We start from the raw sequence: 21,472 nt of genomic DNA, 5'->3' as shown, positions 1-21,472 counted from the left end.
GAAGGAGGATTGGTAGGGGGAAGGAGGGAGCAGGGGGAGGATGAGAGGACAGTGAAGGAGGATTGGTAGGGGGAAGGAGGGAGCAGGGTGGAGGATGAGAGGACAGTGAAGGAGGATTGGTAGGGGGAAGGAGGGAGCAGGGTGGGGGATGAGAGGACAGTGAAGAAGGATTGGTAGGGGGAAGGAGGGAGCAGGGTGGAGGATGAGAGGACAGTGAAGGAGGATTGGTAGGGGGGAGGAGGGAGCAGGGGGAGGATGAGAGGACAGTGAAGGAGGATTGGTAGGGGGAGGAGGGAGCAGGGTGGAGGATGAGAGGACAGTGAAGGAGGGTGAGGGAGGATGAGACATTTAATGTCCAAGCATGGTCATGCTCATGCTCATGTTAGTACTCCCTCATAGACAGAGCTTGTTGTAAAAACAAATAAGGAGCATACGGAGAACCAGGTTTATGTGAATGAATATGGAGTGGGAGGTAGATAATCTATGAAAGAACTGGAATCTATCAAATACCATTACCTGCATCCTTTCTAATCCCCTTTTATACTGTGTCTTCAGAAAGTATTCAGACCCCTTAACTTTTTCCTCATTTTGTTACGTTACAGCCTTATTCTAAAATGTATTAAATACAAAATCCTCAGCAATCTACACACAATACCCCATAATGACAAAGCAAAAACAGGTTTTTATATTTTCTGCAAATGTATTAAAAATAAAAAACAGAAATGTACGTAAGTATTCAGACCCTTTGCTATGAGACTCAAAATTGAGCTCAGGTGCATCCTGTTTCCATTGATCATCCTTGAGATGTTTCCACAACTTGATTGGAGTCCACTTGTGGTAATTCAATTGATTGGGCATGATTTGGAAAGGCTCACACCTGTCCATATAAGGTCCCACAGTTGACAGTGCATGTCAGAGCAAAAACCAAGCCATGAAGTCAAATGAATTGTCCGTAGAGCTCCAAGACAGGATTGTGGGAAGGGTACCAAACATTTCTGCAGCATAGAAGGTCCCCAAGAACACAGTGGCCTTCATCATTCTTAAATGGAAGAAGTTTGGAACCACCAAGACTCTTCCTAGAGCTGGCCGCCTGGCCAAACTGAGCAATCAGGGGAGAAGGGTCTTGGTCGGGGAGGTGACCAAGAACCTGATGGTGGTCACTCTGTCAGAGCTCTAGAGTTCCTCTGTGGGATGGGAGAACATTCCAGAAGAATGTGGCCAGACGGAAGCCACTCCTCAGTAAAAGGCACATGACAGCCCGCTTGGAGTTTTCCAAAAGGCACCTAAAGACTATCAAACCATGAGAAACAAGATTCTCTGGTCTGATGAAACCAAGTTTTAACTCTTTGGCTTGAATGCCAAGCGTCAAGTCTGGAGGAAACCTGGAACCATCCCTACGGTAAAGCATGGTGGTGGCAGCATCATGCTATGATGTTATGGGGATGTTTTTCAGGGGCAGGGACACTAGTCAGGATCGAGGGAAAGAGGAACAGAGCAAATTACAGAGAGATCCTTGATGAAAACCTGCTTCAGAGCTCGGTTTACGTTCCAACAGGACAACGACCCTAAGCACACAGCCAAGACAATGCAGGAGTGTCTTCGGGACAAGTCTATGAATGTCCTTGAGTTGCCCAGCCAGAGCTTGGACTTGAACCCGATCGAACATCTCTGAAGAGACCTGAAAATAGCAGTGCAGCAACACTCCCCATCCAACCTGACAGAGCTTGAGAGGATCATTAGAGAAGAATGGGAGAAAATCCACAAATACAGGTGTGCCAAGCTTGTACATCATACCCAAGAAGACTCGAGGCTGTAATCACTGCCAAATGTGCTTCAACAAAGTACTGAGTAAAGGGTCTGAATACTTATGTAAATTTGATATTTCCTTTTTTTATTTAATACTTAGCAACAAAAAAAATTACAACTGTTTTTAGTTTGTCATTCTGGGGTTTTGTGTGCAGATTGATGAGGGGGAAAATTTATTCATTTTCAGAATTAGGCTGTAACCTACAAAATGTGGAAAAAGTCAAGGGGTCTGAATACTTTCCGAAGGCACTGTATGCACTGAGTGTACAAAACATTAAAAACTATTTTCTTGACATAGACTGACCAGGTGAACCCAGGTGTAAGCTATGATCTATTATTGATGTAAATTGTTAAATCCACCAATCAGTGAAGATGAAAGGGAGGAGACATGTTAAAGAAGCATTTTCATGCCTTGAGACAAATCGAGACATGGATTCAGAGGACAAATGGGCAAGACAAAAGATTTAAGTGCCTTTGAACAGGGTATGGTAGTAACTGCCAGTCGCACTGGTTTGAGTGTGTCAAGAACTGCAACGCTGCTGGGTTTTTCAATATCAACAGTGTCCCGTGTATCAAGAATGATTCTCTACCCAAAGGATATCCAGCCAATGGCAGGCAAGTGGTCTAAAATGGGTTATTAATGAGAACAAAGGAGGCTGACACATTGTGCAGAGCAATAGAAGGGCTACAGTTAGTCAACTGAAAGTCCAACATTGGTGCCCAAAGAGCCATAAAATAATGCAAACTTGTTGTACCTTGACATGAAGGCGGTAATGGCAGCCGACGACCGTATAGAGTTCCACATCTTTCAGGAAAAAACAAGAAACTGCGGTTGCAGTGGGCTACGGAACATAAACACTGGAGAATTGGAAAAACATTGGCTGGTCCGATGAATCCCACTTCCTGCTGTTTCACGCTTAACTAGAAACCCAGAGTACATGCATCCATCATGCCACGTGTCAACATTTCAGGCTGGTACCCAGGGTTGGAGAGTAACGGACTACATGTAAAGGATTACCAAAAAAACGGTAACTGTAATCCGTTACGCGATGTACGAGATCATCAGTTTCTTGGCAATTTCTCGCATGGAATAGCCTTCATATCTCAGAACAAGAATAGACTGACAAGTTTCAGAAGAAAGTTCTTTGTTTCTTGCCATTTTGAGCCTGTAATCGAACCAACAAATGGTGATGCTACAGATACTCAACTAGTCTAAAGAAGGCCAGTTGTATTGCTTCTGTAATCAGAACAGCAGTTTTCAGCTGTGCTAACATAATTGCAAAAGGGTTTTCTAATGATCAATTAGCCTTTTAAAATTATAAACTTGGATTAGCTGACACAACGTGCCATTGGAACACAGGAGTGGTTTCTGATAATGGACCTCTGTACACCTATGTAGATAGTCCATAAGAAATCAGACTTTTCCAGCTACAATAGTCATTTACAACATTAACAATGTCTTCACTTGTATTTCAGATCAATTTGATGTTATTTAATTGGACAAAAACATTTGCTTTTCTTCCAAAAACCAGGTCTAAGTGACCCCAAACACTTGAACGGTAGTGTATATCCACTGATTCTTGAAGAATATAACTTAAATGCCTCATGAGCTTAGTTCAATTGACACATTCCATGAGAACCCGAAATATAAGCTTGTTTATATGCAATGTTTATAAGTATTGTAAATGTAAACAAACACTGTATAGCCTCGTAACACGGTTAAAACAATAATGTTGATATCATGGATGGCCAGTCCTTGCATCCATAGCTCTGTCTATTAACCTCAGAGTGGTTACATTTCTCCAGGCCCATCCCTCAGCTTTTTACCAAAATAGAGGCGGGTCAACCGTTTTGTTAATGTTTCATCTGTGAATTTGCACTTTAAACAGCTGCATATTATCAATATCTCAAAGTGTCACCAACAATAAGGTAAACAATAGGCCTTTAGCAAATGCAGAATATGGCATTCATTTTTCACATGTAAATAGCAGTTTTCAGTAGTGCTCAAAGCATGCCATTCCATGAGCGCAAAATCATAAACAACAGAGTAGGGCTGGCTAATAAGTCCTTAGTTGTGGGGTTATGCTCAGGTAAAACAGTTTGGCTAATCTATACTTCCATATTTCCAAGTCCTATTCCTGATGATCAAGGGTTATAACAGTAGGCCGTCATTGTAAATAGGAATTTGTTCTTAACTGACTTGCCTAGTTAAATAAATAAATACAAATAAAATGCATTTATTGGAATGACTGAACTTCTGATAGACTTTGGTTTTTAATGTAAATATATAATTTAATCATATTATTATGTTTGGTAGAAAGTGATGGGTTAGAAGAAGCCTACATAACCAAACCATAAAGTAAAAGTTTAAATCCATGTATGGCCAGCTATGTAAACTTTAACATTGATTTATCCTGCAATAGATGTCATTCAATTGGGAAACTGCTTTTTTGTCTTCTTCTACTGCCTCTTAAGATTAAGAGGAAAGTCATCTAAAAGTAACGGAATGTAATCAGATTATGTTACTGACTTTGGTTGATCCAAAAGTTACGTCACTGATTACAATTTTGGACGGTTAACTAGTACCTGTAACAGATTACATTTAGAAAGTAACCCACCCAATCCTGCTGGTACCAGGTGGTGGTGTGGGGTGTGTTTTCATGGCGCACATTGGGCTCCTTGATAAAAGTGGAGCAACGTTTGAAAGCCACAGGATACATCATTGTCAATCAGGTGCATCCCTTCATGGCAGCAGTGTACCCATCTCCCCCCCAAAAAATTCAGCAGGATAATGGTCCTTGACACAAGGTTAGGAATGTCCAGGAATGGATTCATAAACATGACAGTGAATTCAGCTTACTGCAGTGGCCTTCCCAGTCACCAGATCTCAATCCAACTGAGCATCTGTGGGATGAGATGGAATGAGCTGTTCGGAGTAGAAATCCACTACCAGCCATCTTGACACAACTATATGGGAAGCATTGGAGTCAACATGGGCCAACGTCCCTATGGAATGCTTTCGACACCTTGTAGACTCCATGCCCCAATGTCTTGGTGGAAAACATTACAATTCAATATAAATTAAGTAAGTATTCACACCCCTTAACTTCTTCCACATTTTGGTTGTATTACTGCCTGAATTTAAAATGGATTAAATGTAGATTGTGTGTCACTGGCCTACACACAATAACCCTTATTTCAAAGTGGAATTTTGAAATAAGTTTTTCATTTTTAGAAATGAATTACAAATAACTGAGCACGAAACTGAAATATCTTGATTCAATAAGTATTCAACCCCTTTTTTAGGGCAAGCCTATTTAAGTTCAGGAGTAAAAATTCACTAATTCTTTGTACCCCACATACAATTATCTGTAAGATCCGTCAGTCGAGAAGTGAATAAAAAAAAGATAATTACGCATCCTTTTGGCAATAAGGCACTAAAGTAAAACTGCAAAAAATGTAGCAAAGAAATTAACTTTATGTCCTGAATACAAAGCATGGTGGTGGCTGTATCATGTTATGGGTATGCTTTTCATCGACAAGGACAAGCAAATTTTTTAAGGTAAAAAAAGCATAGGCAAAATCACAGACACTGGGAGACAAATTTACCTTTCCGCAGGACAATAAGCTAAAACACAAGGCAAAGTATAAACTGGAGTTGCTTACCAAGATGACTTTAAATGTTCCTGAGTGGCCTAGTTACAGTTTTGACATAAATCGGCCTGAAAATCTATGGCAAGACTTGAAAATGGCTGTCTAGCAATGATCAACAACCAATTTGACAGAGCTTGAAGAATTTTGAAAGAATAATGTGCAAATATTGTACAATCCAGATTAGAGACCTACCCAGAAAGACTCACAGCTGTAATCACTGCCAAAGCTGATTCTAACATAAATTGACTCAGTGTGAATACTTATGTAAATGAGATATTTCTGTATTTCATTTTCAATACAATGTCTAAAACCATGTTTTAACTTTTTCATTATGGGGTATTGTGTGTAGACGGGTGAGATGTTTTGTTTAATTCAGGCTGTATCACAACAAAATGTGGAATAAGTGTATACAGTGCCTTCGGAAGTATTCAGACCCCTTGACGTTTCCACATTTTGTTACATTACAGCCTTATTCTAAAATTGATTTTTTTTTAAATGCTCATCAATCTACACACAATACCCCATAATGCCAAAGCAAAAACAGGTTTTTATAAATGTTTGCTAATTTCTTAAAAATGAAAAACAGAAATATAACATTTACATAACTATTCAGACCCTTTACTCAGTACTTTGTTGAAGCAGCCTTGAACAGCAATTACAGCCTCAAGTCCTCTTGGGTATGACGCTACAAGCTTGGCACACCTGTATTTGGGGAGTTTCTCCCATTCTTCTCTGCAGATCCTCTAAGGCTTTGTCAGGTTGGATGGGTGCACATTGCTGCACAGCTATTTTCAGGTCTCACCAGAAATGTTCAATCATGTTTGGTATTTGGTATTTTAGAAGGATCCCCATTAGCTGTTGCAAAAGCAGCAGAATCTCTCTGTACTTTGCTCTGTTCATCTTTCCCTCGATACTAACTAGTCTCCCAGTGCCTGCCCCTGAAAAACATCCCCACAGCATGACGCTGCCACCACCATGCTTCACCGTAGGGATGGTGCCAGGTATCCTCCAGACGTGATGCTTGGCATTCAGGCCAAAGAGTTTCATTTTGGTTTCATCAGGCCATCTGTTTCTCATGGTTTGAGAGTCTTTCGGTGCCTTTTGGCAAACTTCAAGCGGGCTGTCATGTGCCTTTTACTGAGGAGCGGCTTCAGTCTGGCCACACTACCTAAAGGCCTGATTGGTAGAGTGCTGCTGAGATGGTTGTCCTTCTGGAATGTTCTCCCATCTCCACAGAGGAACACTAGACATCTGTCAGAGTGACCATCGGGTTCTTGGTCACCTCCCTGATCAAGCTCTAGGAAGAGTCTTGGTAGTTCCAAACTTCTTCCATTTAAGAATGATGGAGGCCACTGTGTTCTTGGGGACCTTCAATGCTGCAGGCATTTTTTGGTACCATTCCCCAAATCTGTGCCTCGACATAATCCTGTCTTGGAGCTCTACGGACAATTCATTTGACCTCATAGCTTGGTTTTTGCTCTGACATGCACTGCCAACTGTGGGACCTTATATGGACAGGTGTGAGCCTTTCCAAATCATGTCCAATCAATTGAATTTACCACACGTGGACTCCAATCCAGTGTTAGAAACATCTCAAAGATTATCAATAGAAACAGGATGCACCTGAGCTCAATTTCGAGTCTCATAGCAAAGGGTCTGAATACTTATGTAAATAAGGTTTTTATGTTTTTATGTGTAATAATTTTGCCAACATTTCTAAACACTGTTTTAGCTTTGTCATTATGGGGTATTGTGTGTAGATTGGTGAGGATACATTTTTTTAAATCCATTTTAGAAAAAGGCTATAACGTAACAAACTTTGGAAAAGGTCAAGGGGTCTGAATACTTTCTGAAGGGACTGTATATAGTTTATATCCTAATCGTACTGGATTCCAATTATATTGGCCAATCAACCAATCACTCTAATCTTAATTCCAACCCTCAGATGTCTACAGACTAACCCATCTTTACCCATTTACTCTTTCCTTTTGCAATACATCCCTCTATTTTACTGTGATGTCTTACGAGGGTCACAAACCTCTCTATTCCGTACCATTTCTATTGAGATTTCCCTGAAAATACATACTTTACCTAAGAGCATAATCATATTTCCTTTTGATTGTGGATTTTCAGATCTCCTAACAATACTGCTTGTAGGTCCATCTGAACACAGACATTATGACTTCATAACCACCGAAGGACAGTACCAAGAGAAATGATCCATTCATTCTGTTTTCTCGTGGCAGTCTGCACAGTCTGACTGTTCAATGCCCCATGGATAGATGTTTTTATTGTTTTGTGACGATAATTTATAAATTTTGTTTAAATTGAATAGGACATTTTGATGCGTACATTGCTGTTGTTGTATATCAGTTCATAAACACGATGCCATGGTATTGGGACATCACAAATCTGTTCCCAAACTCTTTGAGTTTTATGTGACATAGTTGTCACACCTCTCGACCTTGTGTTGGTGATTGTTTTATATAAGGAATGGAATGAGCAGTTTTCTTCTGCTGGTTCGTGTGAAGTCTGTGTGAGTGGATTTCATCTGCTGAACAATAACAGCTGTTTGATGAGGAGAATATTGATTGTTCTCCAGAGATTGATTTTCTAATGGTAGCTGAGTCAGCAAAAAACAGAAATGAAGATGCAGTGTGTGTTTGGTTAAAGATGACAGCCAGCTCTTCTTAATAAAGAGGATGGGTGTTACCTGGAAATGAAGCTATCCTGTGTGTGTGTTACCTGCCGATGAAGCTACAGTACTGTGTGTGTGTGTGTGTGTGTGTGTGTGTGTGTGTGTGTGTGTGTGTGTGTGTGTGTGTGTGTGCGCACGTGCCCGCCCACTCCCCCAAGTTGGTGTGCCCATCACAGGAGGTTTGTGGCACCTTAATTTGGGAGGATGGGCTCATGGCTGGAGCAGAATTAATGGAATGGTATCAAAAACATCAGGGAATCGTATCAAACACATGCCATTTCATTCACTCCGTTCCAGACATTATTATGAGCTGTCATATCCCCTTTACCAGCCTTCTGTGGTGCCCATGTTCTGTATATTACCTGTTGATGAAGCTGAAGTACTTCTGCAGGTATCCAGGGTCAATGTTACTCTTACAGAGTTCTAGTTGAGTTCTGGGGTAGTAGTGTACATAGTTCACACACATCTCCTCCATGATCCCAAAGCCTCCCTGGATTAAAATGAGGAGAGAGCGACAGAGCAAAAGATAAGGAGAGAGGGGGAAACAGGGGGAGAGAAAGACAGGGAGAGAGAGGGAGGGAGAGGAAGGGAGAGAGAGATAGAGAAAGAGAGAGAGAGAGAGAGAGAGAGAGAGAGGGGGAGAGAGAGACAGAGAGAGAGACAGAGAGAGAGACAGAGAGAGACAGAGAGAGAGAGAGAGAGAGAGAGAGAGAGAGAGAGAGAGAGAGAGAGAGAGGGGGAGGAGTCAGGTTCCTGGGTTTAGCTCCATGCCTTCATCATAACCCCAGAAACAGCTAGTTCAGGCATCACTGACGACAGTGTGTGAGTTCAAAAAAACATCCTTACCCCAGTATACTTCATCTGCTGACTATCATTCCTTACCCCAGGATACTTCATCTGCTGACTATCATTCCTTACCCCAGGATACTTCAACTGCTGACTATCATTCCTTACCCCAGGATACTTCAACTGGTGACTATCATTCCTTACCCCAGGATACTTCAACTGGTGACTATCATTCCTTACCCCAGGATACTTCAACTGGTGACTATCATTCCTTACCCCAGGATACTTCAACTGGTGACTATCATTCCTTACCCCAGGATACTTCATATGCTGACTATCATTCCTTACCCCAGTATACTTCAACTGGTGACTATCATTCCTTACCCCAGGATACTTCAACTGCTGACTATCATTCCTTACCCCAGGATACTTCAACTGGTGACTATCCAGGAAAATAAAGAAAAAGCAGCTCTCCGTTGCTGGGTAAATCTGATAGATTTATTGACAGGACAAGAAAACAATCAGCTTACATTTCCGCATCAATCGTTTTCTTCAGAGCTTTGAGTAGAAAAAGGGTGGGAGGCACCTATATATCCTCCCAGGGGAGTGTCCCGCTCATTATGTCAATCAAACGTGTCAATAATATCAATACTGTCAGTAGTAGCGACTACACAGGTTATTCAAGCAAGAGTATGATCATCAGTCAAGATTCCTCTCATACATTCTAGATTCCTCCCATACATTCCAGACCCCTCCCCATATATTTACATTCCAGAACCCTCCCATACATTCCAGACCAATCCCCATACATATACATTCCAGACCCCTCCCCATACATATACATTCCAGACCCCTCCCCATACATATACATTCCAGAACCCTCCCATACATTCCAGACCAATCCCCATACATATACATTCCAGACCCCTCCCATACATTCCAGACCCCTCCCCATACATATACATTCCAGACCCCTCCCCATACATATACATTCCAGACCCCTCCCATACATTCCAGACCAATCCCCATTTCAGACTCCTCCCATGCATTCCAGACCCCTCCCTATACATATACATTCCAGACCCCTCCCATACATTCTGGACCCCTCCCCATACACATACATTTCAGACTCCTCCCATGCATTCCAGACCCCTCCCCATACATATACATTCCAGACCCCTCCCATACATTCTAGACTCTTTCCTATACATTCCAGACCCTCCCCATACATATACATTCCAGACCCCTCCCCATACATATACATTCCAGACCCCTCCCATACATTCCAGACCCTTCCCCATACATATACATTCCAGACCCCGCCCATACATTCCAGACCCCTCCCCATACATATACATTCCAGACCCCTCCCATACATTCTGGACCCCTCCCCATACATATACATTCCAGACCCCTCCTATACATTCCAGACCCCTCCCCATACATATACATTCCAGACCCCTCCCCATACATACAGTGCCTTGCGAAAGTATTCGGCCCCCTTGAACTTTGCGACCTTTTGCCACATTTCAGGCTTCAAACATAAAGATATAAAACTGTATTTTTTTGTGAAGAATCAACAACAAGTGGGACACAATCATGAAGTGGAACGACATTTATTGGATCTTTCAAACTTTTTTAACAAATCAAAAACTGAAAAATTGGGCGTGCAAAATTATTCAGCCCTTTTACTTTCAGTGCAGCAAACTCTCTCCAGAAGTTCAGTGAGGATCTCTGAATGATCCAATGTTGACCTAAATGACTAATGATGATAAATACAATCCACCTGTGTGTAATCAAGTCTCCGTATAAATGCACCTGCACTGTGATAGTCTCAGAGGTCCGTTAAAAGCGCAGAGAGCATCATGAAGAACAAGGAACACACCAGGCAGGTCCGAGATACTGTTGTGAAGAAGTTTAAAGCCGGATTTGGATACAAAAAGATTTCCCAAGCTTTAAACATCCCAAGGAGCACTGTGCAAGCGATAATATTGAAATGGAAGGAGTATCAGACCACTGCAAATCTACCAAGACCTGGCCGTCCCTCTAAACTTTCAGCTCATACAAGGAGAAGACTGATCAGAGATGCAGCCAAGAGGCCCATGATCACTCTGGATGAACTGCAGAGATCTACAGCTGAGGTGGGAGACTCTGTCCATAGGACAACAATCAGTCGTATATTGCACAAATCTGGCCTTTATGGAAGAGTGGCAAGAAGAAAGCCATTTCTTAAAGATATCCATAAAAAGTGTCGTTTAAAGTTTGCCACAAGCCACCTGGGAGACACACCAAACATGTGGAAGAAGGTGCTCTGGTCAGATGAAACCAAAATTGAACTTTTTGGCAACAATGCAAAACGTTATGTTTGGCGTAAAAGCAATACACCATCCCCACTGTCAAACATGGTGGTGGCAGCATCATGGTTTGGGCCTGATTTTCTTCAGCAGGGACAGGGAAGATGGTTAAAATTGATGGGAAGATGGATGGAGCCAAATACAGGACCATTCTGGAAGAAAACCTGATGGAGTCTGCAAAAGACCTGAGACTGGGACGGAGATTTGTCTTCCAACAAGACAATGATCCAAAACATAAAGCAAAATCTACAATGGAATGGTTCAAAAATAAACATATCCAGGTGTTAGAATGGCCAAGTCAAAGTCCAGACCTGAATCCAATCGAGAATCTGTGGAAAGAACTGAAAACTGCTGTTCACAAATGCTCTCCATCCAACCTCACTGAGCTCGAGCTGTTTTGCAAGGAGGAATGGGAAAAAATGTCAGTCTCTCGATGTGCAAAACTGATAGAGACATACCCCAAGCGACTTACAGCTGTAATCGCAGCAAAAGGTGGCGCTACAAAGTATTAACTTAAGGGGGCTGAATAATTTTGGGGGGCCCAATTTTTCAGTTTTTGATTTGTTAAAAAAGTTTGAAATATCCAATAAATGTCGTTCCACTTCATGCATGATTGTGTCCCACTTGTTGTTGATTCTTCACAAAAAAATACAGTTTTATATCTTTATGTTTGAAGCCTGAAATGTGGCAAAAGGTCGCAAAGTTCAAGGGGGCCGAATACTTTCGCAAGGCACTGTATACATATATATCTCGAATCCAAAATTAAATCTAGAATCGGCTTCCTATTTCACAACAAACCCTTCTTCACTCATGCAGCCAAACTGACCATCCTACCGATCCTCGACTTCGGCGATGTCATCTATAAAATAGCCTCCAACACTCTACTCAACAAATTGGATGCAGTTTATCACAGTGCCATCCGTTTTGTCACCAAAGCCCCACCACTGCGACCTGTACGCTGTCATTGGCTGGCCACCACTTCATACTCGTCGCCAAACCCACTGGCTCCAGGTCATCTACAAGTCTCTGCTAGGTAAAGCCCCGCCTTATCTCAGCTCACTGGTCACCATAGCAGCACCCACCCGTAGCACACGCTCCAGCAGGTGTATTTCACTGGTCACCCCCAAAGCCAATTCCTCCTTTGGCCGGTCTCCTTCCAGGTCTCTGCTGCCAATGACTGGAACAAACTGCAAAAATCTCTGAAGCTGAAGACCCTTACCTCCCTCACTAGCTTTAAGCACCAGCTGTCAGAGCAGCTCACATATCACTGCACCTGTGCACAGCTCATCTGTAAATAGCCCATCCAATCTACCTCATCCCCATAATGTATTTATTTATTTATTTTGCTCCTTTGCACCCCAGTATCTCTACTTACACATTCATCCTCTGTACATCCATCCATCCATATCAACAAAGGAAAAATGTATTTACCAAAACAGACAGATGTTCATTCAGACTTTGTGGCTCAATGCAATCTGATTGCAGATGATCCAAAGTATCTCTCTCTGTAACAATCTCCTCACTATATTGCAACCTCTGGAGGAAAGAGAAACTTTCTCAATTCCCCAGAATTTCCTCCTTGCCCTTATCGTAACCCCAGAATCACTGAGGACAGTGTGTGAGTATGTGTGTTTATATTTGTGCGTGTGTCTGTTCGTGCAATTGTACGTGCGTGAGAGTGAGTGTGTGTGTCCACTTCTGTCCACTGCTCTCAGCATCAGAGGAGAGGAGGAGAGAGCATCATCATCATCATCATCCTCCAGCCCAGAGCCTCCTTCTCACTGTGTCTGACCCCAGATTACTGAGATCTGGGCAGGGCAGTAGAGCCGCTCTGAGCCCTGTCTGTCTGTGGTAGGAGGATATACCCACATTAAACACATTAAGCTGGTTGGCTAAAGTTACTGGATAGATGCTTCGAACACAGCCACTGCTGTGAAGAGCAACGAAACCGTTATGTATCATTATGTATCATGGGTAGATCGTGATTAACTGACTTACTATTCTACAAATAGTATTGAGTTATTTATGAAGGTGATTTGTAGATCAGTCAGTCTAGACTCGTCTTCAAGTGCATGTGTGCATGTTTGCGGTCTGCATAACCATTTGCTACATTTCAGGGCTGCACTTGTAGTGAAAACCAAACATACTCACCACCGTAGGCTGGCTCCTGTCCTCTGTGTTGTATGTACACTTTGTCAAGAGGACGTCCCCCTGTTGGGGACACACACACTCAAATCAGGCAATGTTCTGCAGTAGTTGTAGTAGTACTGTGTATCATCTCTGTTGATCTGCAGAAGAGCAGAGACAGACTGTAGCTGTAGTAGTACTGCGTATTATCTCTGTTGATCTGCAGAAGAGCAGAGGCAGACTGTAGCTGTAGTAGTACTGTGTATCATCTCTGTTGATCTGCAGAAGAGCAGAGGCAGACTGTAGCTGTAGTAGTACTGTGTATCATCTCTGTTGATCTGCAGAAGAGCAGAGACTGACTGTAGTTGTAGTAGTACTGTGTATCATGTCTGTTGTTCTGCAGCAGAGCAGAGACAGACTGTAGCTGTAGCAGTACTGTGTATCATCTCTGTTGATCTGCAGAAGAGCAGAGACAGACTGTAGCTGTAGTAGTACTGTGTATCATGTCTGTTGTTCCGCAGCAGAGCAGAGACAGACAGTAGCTGTAGTAGTACTGTGTATCATCTCTGTTGTTCTGCAGCAGAGCAGAGACAGACTGTATTTGTAGTAGTACTGTGTATCATCTCTGTTGTTCTGCAGAAGAGCAGAGACAGACTGTAGCTGTAGTAGTACTGTGTATCATGTCTGTTGTTCTGCAGCAGAGCAGAGACAGACAGTAGCTGTAGTAGTACTGTGTATCATCTCTGTTGTTCTGCAGCAGAGCAGAGACAGACTGTATTTGTAGTAGTACTGTGTATCATCTCTGTTGTTCTGCAGAAGAGCAGAGATAGACTGTATTTGTAGTAGTACTGTGTATCATCTCTGTTGTTCTGCAGAAGAGCAGAGACAGACTGTATTTGTAGTAGTACTGTGTATCATCTCTGTTGTTCTGCAGCAGAGCAGAGACAGACTGTTGCTGTAGTAGTACTGTGTATCATCTCTGTTGTTCTGCAGAAGAGCAGAGACAGACTGTATTTGTAGTAGTACTGTGTATCATCTCTGTTGTTCTGCAACAGAGCAGAGACAGACTGTTGCTGTAGTAGTACTGTGTATCATCTCTGTTGTTCTGCAGCAGAGCAGAGACAGACAGTAGCTGTAGTAGTACTGTGTATCATCTCTGTTGTTTTCGTCTTGTTTCGCCCTCAGTCATCTTCTCTTCCTTCTTTCTCTCACTGCCCCCGTTCCCTTTACTGGATCTTATTCCAGAGACAAAACCCACCGTACTGTGTGGTATCTTATCCCACCTGCTGAGACAGCTGTGACAGTAGAAAGAGGAGCATACTTACAGGCAGCACTGTCACCATCTTCCTCAGCATTCTGATTATCTGCAGGAGGAGACAACAACATTCTCATCGATTGAATTGCTTTCAAAACACAATGATCCAGTGAAAAACATGAGCCAAGAAAAGTTAGTAGAGGTGCTGACCAACGGCGAGTAAACTGTAGGCTATAAAAAATAATAATCAAGAGATTCGCTCTCACTCTATACAGTATAAACTCCCAGTAATTGAATTGGTCAAACACCAACAATCCACCTTCATCCTGAAGAAGTCACTGTGATGCTGAAACATTGGTGGTGTTTTACCCAATAAATTACTGGCAGCTTGTATATACAGAGTGTAACTCTCTTTATTTATTTTTTATAAAACACACTGATCTGGCTGTGATTTCTTGTTTTGATGTTGCTTAAAGTTGTCTTGTATCTAGACTAATCAGAAGCTATGAGCTGGTTACAAGGAAGAGTGTTGTACAGGCAGGAGGTTAGAAGATACGAGGAAAATAGTTGTAATACATGCAGAGAGAGTCTCAATAGAAAGTCTTACACGACACTTCTTTTGTATTGCTAGGTATTACTACACTGTTGGAGCTAGAAACACAAGCCTTTCGCGGCACCTGCGATAACATCTACAAATAAAATGGTTTGAATACAGGTCTGTTAGAGAAAGGATATGAATACAGGTCAGTTAGAGAAAGGATATGAATACAGGTCAGTTAGAGAAAGGATATGAATACAGGCCAGTTAGAGAAAGGATATGAATACAGGCCAGTTAGAGAAAGGATATGAATACAGGTCAGTTAGAGAAAGGATATGAATACAGGCCAGTTAGAGAAAGGATATGAATACAGGTCAGTAGGAGAAAGGATATGAACCTTGGAGAATTTAGTAGTACCTTGAGAGAGAGAGAGAGAGAGAGAGAGAGAGAGCTCTGTGTGCGCTTGTGTATTTGTTGGTGCATACCTGATGTACCCAGAGGGGTTACCTGATAGTGGGTGCTGAAATGCTTATCCTCCTGTACCACCTTCACCTCTCTTCCACCCCTCACCAGAACCGTCCTCACCCCTCTCCCAGCCAAGTGGGTGTGCAGCTGGGACGCAAAGATGTTGATCCCCCCTGAAGGAAGGGCCTGGTGGAGGTCATGAGAGGAATTGGACATGTTAAGAAAGGTCCATTTGTCACGTTCTGACCATAGTTCTGTTATTTTATTATTTGTTTTAGTATGGTCAGGGTGTGAGTTGGGGTGGGCAGTCTATGTTTTTTTTCTATGTTGGTTTTTGTGTTCGGCCTAGTATGGTTCTCAATCAGAGGCAGGTGTCGTTAGTTGTCTCTGATTGAGAATCATACTTAGGTAGCCTGGGTTTCACTTTTGGTTTGTGGGTGTTTGTTTCCGTGTGAGTGTTTGGGCCACACGGTACTGTTTCGGTTTTGTATATTCACGTCATTGTTTATTGTTTTGATTCAGTGTTCAGTGCTTTCTTTTATTAAAATCATCATGAACACTTACCACGCTGCGCTTTGGTCTGATCCTTCTTCCACCGACGACAACCCTTACACCATTATGATATTCTAACTCCTGTCAGTTCCATTTGTACTGAGATACTGTAGTTCTGGCCATGTAAGTAGAAATAGTATCTGATTACAATAAGACTAAGGGGGTCATTTATGCTCATGACAAGTATTACAATGCATTACAACCACATCTTAATGCTTTTACCTGGGGGTTTTGAGTAAAATGTTACCAGCTACCAAAATGTTCCATTGTTATAGAAGGTCCAGGAGTGGTTTCAGTCCTGTATCTACAGTAGACATCCCTGAGGGATATTGTAGCCTACCAACAGTCTGTGAGCACGTTTTCTAAGGATTTATGTTAGAAGGATATTGTACCAACAGTCTGTGTGCACGTTTTCTGAGGATTTATGTTAGAAAGATATTGTACTAACAGTTTGTGTACACTTGGACGTGCAGAATCCTGTGAGATGGAAGTTCTGTTCTCTGGGTGGTATGGCCATGACCGGGGTGTAGACCAGCCCAAGCTCCATGATGCCCGCGTCGTACCTCCTTAAGCTGGAGGTGTGGTAGAGACGCACCCCAGAGTTGTCCTTACGACCTGCATGGGGACACAGCACAACCAGAACCTGTCAGAGAGGAGGGGAGACAGGAAGGAGGAGAGGTAGAGGGAGGGGGCGGGACTGAAGGGAGGTAAGTGGGGGAAGAAGGGGGTAGAGGGGGAAGGAAAGGGGGAGGGGAGATAGAAGTGGTGTAGGAAGGGAGGGAAGAGGAGTAGTGGGGGAGGAGATCAAATTTGAGAGAAGGATGGGGTTTAGGAAGAAGGGGTAGAGGGAGTGATGGATGACGTAGGGAGGGGAGAGATGAAGACGGGTGTTGAGTAGAAGGAAGATGGAAGAAGCAGGGGAGATATTGGGAGACTATAGAGCAGAGCTAATCAACTGGTACTTCTGGTTTTCATTCTCTGCCTCCAATCAGGGAACACCTAGTGGGTGGACTGTTGACAATCAGTGATTAGAGTAATTGATCAATTTACCACCAGGTAGAAAATAAAATGAGCTGTACTACATTGCTGAGGGGTGGTAATATAATAACCAAGCTCTAAGGTTCTTAGGGGTTGAATAGTATATAACTCTGTGATGGGTAGGTCGTTTTACCTGATATGAGGAGTGGGTTGTGGTAGTGCACCTCTAGTCGAAGAAACCTGGAAGACGCTGGTCCTCCTAGAGGCAGCCCTGCATCAGTTGGGTAGTAGAAAGACTACACATGCACACACACACACACAGATGCATTCTTTCTATCATTGAACATTGCGTTATTTTTATCATTTAACATCACACTCTTTTTAACATTGAACATCACATTATTTTTTATCATTGAACATCACATTATTTTTATCATTGAACATCACATTATTTTTATCATTGAACATCACATTATTTTTATCATTGGGAACATCACATTAGTTTTATAATTGAACATCACATTATTTTTGTCATTGAACATTACGTTATCTTATCATTGAACATCACGTTATTTTTGTCATTGAACATTACGTTATTTTATCATTGAACATCACGTTATTTTTAGAATTGAACATCACATTATTTTTATCATTGGGAACATCACATTAGTTTTATAATTGAACATCACATTATTTTTGTCATTGAACATTACGTTATCTTATCATTGAACATCACGTTATTTTTGTCATTGAACATTACGTTATTTTATCATTGAACATCACGTTATTTTTAGAATTGAACATCACATTTATTTTTATCATTGTGAACGTCACATTATTTTTACAATTTAACATCATGTTATTTTTTATCATTTAACATATTTTGTTTATCATTCCACATCATGTTATTTTATCATAGAACATCACATTATTTTATCATTTAACATCACGTTATTTTATCATTGAACATCGTGTTATTTTATCATAGAACATCACATTATTTTATCATTTAACATCACGTTATTTTATCATTGAACATCGTGTTATTTTATCATTGAACATCACGTTATTTTATCATTGAACATCGTGTTATTTTATCATTGAACATCATGTTATTTTATCATTTAACATCACGTTATTTTATCATAGAACATCACATTATTTTATCATTTAACATCACGTTATTTTATCATTGAACATCGTGTTATTTTATCATTGAACATCACGTTATTTTATCATTGAACATCGTGTTATTTTATCATTGAACATCACGTTATTTTATCATTGAACATCACGTTATTTTATCATTGAACATCGTGCTATTTTATCATTGAACATCATGTTATTTTATCATTGAACATCATGTTATTTTATCATTGAACATCATGTTATTTTATCATTGAACATCACGTTATTTTATCATTGAACATTGTGTTATTTTATCATTGAACATCATGTTATTTTATCATTGAACATCATGTTATTTTATCATTGAACATCACGTTATTTTATCATTGAACATCGTGTTATTTTATCATTGAACATCATGTCATTTTATCATCGAACATCACGTTATTTTATCATTGAACATCGTGTTATTTTATCATTGAACATCATGTTATTTTATCATTTAACATCACGTTATTTTATCATAGAACATCACATTATTTTATCATTTAACATCACGTTATTTTATCATTGAACATCATGTTATTTTATCATTGAACATCATGTTATTTTATCATTGAACATCGTGTTATTTTTTATCATTGAACATCATGTTATTTATCATTGAACATCATGTTATTTTATCATTGAACATCATGTTATTTTTCTCATTGAACATCATGTTATTTATCATTGAACATCACATTATTTTATCATTTAACATCATGTTATTTATCATTGAACATCATGTTATTTTATCATTGAACATATAATTTTTTGGACATGTGAATCATCCACCATAAAAGTAGGAGTTTCAGCCAACGCAGGAAGGAAATAGCTCTTATTGATCCAGAGAAGACTAAAACAGCACCGAGTCTGTTTGTCTCTATTTCTATCTTCTACATTCATCACTATACATCTCTATGGTATATGTTCCCCTAACGTGTTCTGAGGATCTGTTCATAAAAGAGATAGACGATTAAACAAAAATACTTTTGGAGATAAAAACTTATTTTCATATCAATCTTATTAGCATTCCGGAGAGGAGAGGAGAGCTTGTGAATCGTTTCTCTCCCCCGGCCTGGCAGCATCCCTAGGACTATTTTACATAACTGGTCTTTCTCTTCCTCCTCATCGTCCTCCTCCTCCTCCACACTCTCCCCTATCTCTCTCTTCCCTCTCTCTTTCTTTTTCTCGCCTTCCTCCTCTTCTTTCGCCTCCCTTCTTTTATAATGCCAGATTTCCCTTTAGATGTGTGTGGGATCCAGAATGTGCTAAATCTGAACAGGCCTGTATATTTCCTAGCTAATCTCATCTCTCCAGCTCTGCTTCTACCCTCGCCACTCAGCAGAACACATGATTTCTGTTTTGTTTTCGCCGTCTGCTAATCCAATGGGAGGGCTCAGAGGCTTGGCACTAGGCACCAGTTCTCTGGCTGTGATGTGATTCTTATCCAGTAAGATGTGTCTTCCTCTGCCTCACACATCCCAGAGCATCACCACCACCTACATGAACACACACACAAACACACACACACACACACACACACACACACACACACACACACACACACACACACACACTCACACACACTCTCGCACACTATCACGTACACACACACACACACACACACACTCACTCACTCACTCTGACACACACACACACACACACACACACACACACTCACTCACTCACTCACTCACTCACTCACTCACTCACTCATTCACTCACTCACTCACTCACTCACTCACACACACACACACTCACACAGATTCCCACACTCACACTCACACAGATTCCCACACTCACAGACACACACACACACACACACACACACACACACACACACACACACACACACACACACACACACACACACACACACACAGACAGATATTCACAAACTGACACATGCACACACACACCAATGTACAGAGGCACATACAAACACACACACACACGCTCCTCTCCTCTCGTTTCACCACCATGCACCAGCTCCTCTAGAGACTGCTTCCCTGCTCTCATCAAAACATACTTCTATTGAACCAGACATGACATTATTCAGAGATAGGTATTTTCCTAGTAACATTCTCTGACGCTTTCATGGTTTCTCTGAGTTTTTTCCTCCGTTTGTCTCTGTTTCTGTGGATCTCTAGTCTCTCAGACTTTACCACCCTGCCTCTCTACTACTGTGACTTACCTGGTTGAAATGTCTGTGTTCAATATGGAAAGAATTGAACAGCAGGCTCTTACTGTTCAGGATTTTACTATGTTAACCAATTATGCCCTCAAAGTGTCAGTGTGCCTATAGTGCCTTCAGACAGTATTCACGCCCCTTGACTTTTTCCACATTTTGTTGTGTTACAGCCTACACACAATACCCCATAATATTAAAGCTGGAATGTCTTGAGTCTATTCAACTCCTTTGTTATAACAAGCCTACATAAGTTCAGGAGTAAGTTAAAGTCACATAATAAGTTGCATGGACTCACTCTCTGTGCAATAATAGTGTTTAACATGCTGATCCATCCTCAGTTTTCTCCTATCACAGCCATTAAACTCTAACTGTTTTAAAGTCACCATTGTTCTCATAGTGAAATCCCTGAGCGGTTTCCTGTCTCTCCGGCTGCTGAGTTAAGAAGGGCGCCTGTATCTGTGTAGTGACTGTGTACATTGATACAATATCCAAAGTGTAATTAATAACTTCACCGTGCTCAAAGGGATATTCAATGTCTGCATTTTTTTATTTTATAGTTTACCCATCTACCAATAGGAGCCCTTCTTTGCGAGGCATTGGAAAACCTCCCTGGTCTTTGTGGTTGAATCTGTGTTTGAAATTCACTGCATGACTGAGGGACCTTACAGATAATTGTATGTGTGGGGTACAGAGATGAGGTAGTCATGAAAAAATAATGTGAAACACTATTATTGTCCATGCAACTTATTATGTGACTTGTTAAGCACATTTTTACTCCAGAACATTTTTTAAGCTTGCCATAACAAAGGGGTTGAATACTTATTGACCCAAGACATTTCAGCTTTTCATTTTTAATTAATTTGTAAACATTTCTCAGAACATCATTCCAGTTTGA

The 21,472-nt window shown here is 41.2% G+C and overlaps 1 protein-coding gene across 1 annotated transcript in view; it reads right to left on the bottom strand.

Annotated features, from left to right (window-relative positions):
* The window catches only part of dbh (dopamine beta-hydroxylase (dopamine beta-monooxygenase)), a 49,814-nt gene that overhangs the window by 7,933 nt on the left and 20,409 nt on the right, over window positions 1-21,472 (bottom strand). The window contains exons 5-10 of the mRNA XM_036936939.1: window positions 17,407-17,509; window positions 16,684-16,850; window positions 15,726-15,869; window positions 14,751-14,789; window positions 13,450-13,509; window positions 8,521-8,648 (exon numbers count right to left, since the gene is read on the bottom strand). Of these exons, the coding sequence (XP_036792834.1) occupies window positions 8,521-8,648; window positions 13,450-13,509; window positions 14,751-14,789; window positions 15,726-15,869; window positions 16,684-16,850; window positions 17,407-17,509 (641 nt within the window). The remainder of the gene's footprint in view (window positions 1-8,520; window positions 8,649-13,449; window positions 13,510-14,750; window positions 14,790-15,725; window positions 15,870-16,683; window positions 16,851-17,406; window positions 17,510-21,472) is intronic.

Source organism: Oncorhynchus mykiss, chromosome 12 (assembly GCF_013265735.2).
Source record: "Oncorhynchus mykiss isolate Arlee chromosome 12, USDA_OmykA_1.1, whole genome shotgun sequence".
Classification (NCBI taxonomy): domain Eukaryota; kingdom Metazoa; phylum Chordata; class Actinopteri; order Salmoniformes; family Salmonidae; genus Oncorhynchus; species Oncorhynchus mykiss.
This window is presented reverse-complemented; position numbering and strand designations above follow the sequence as displayed.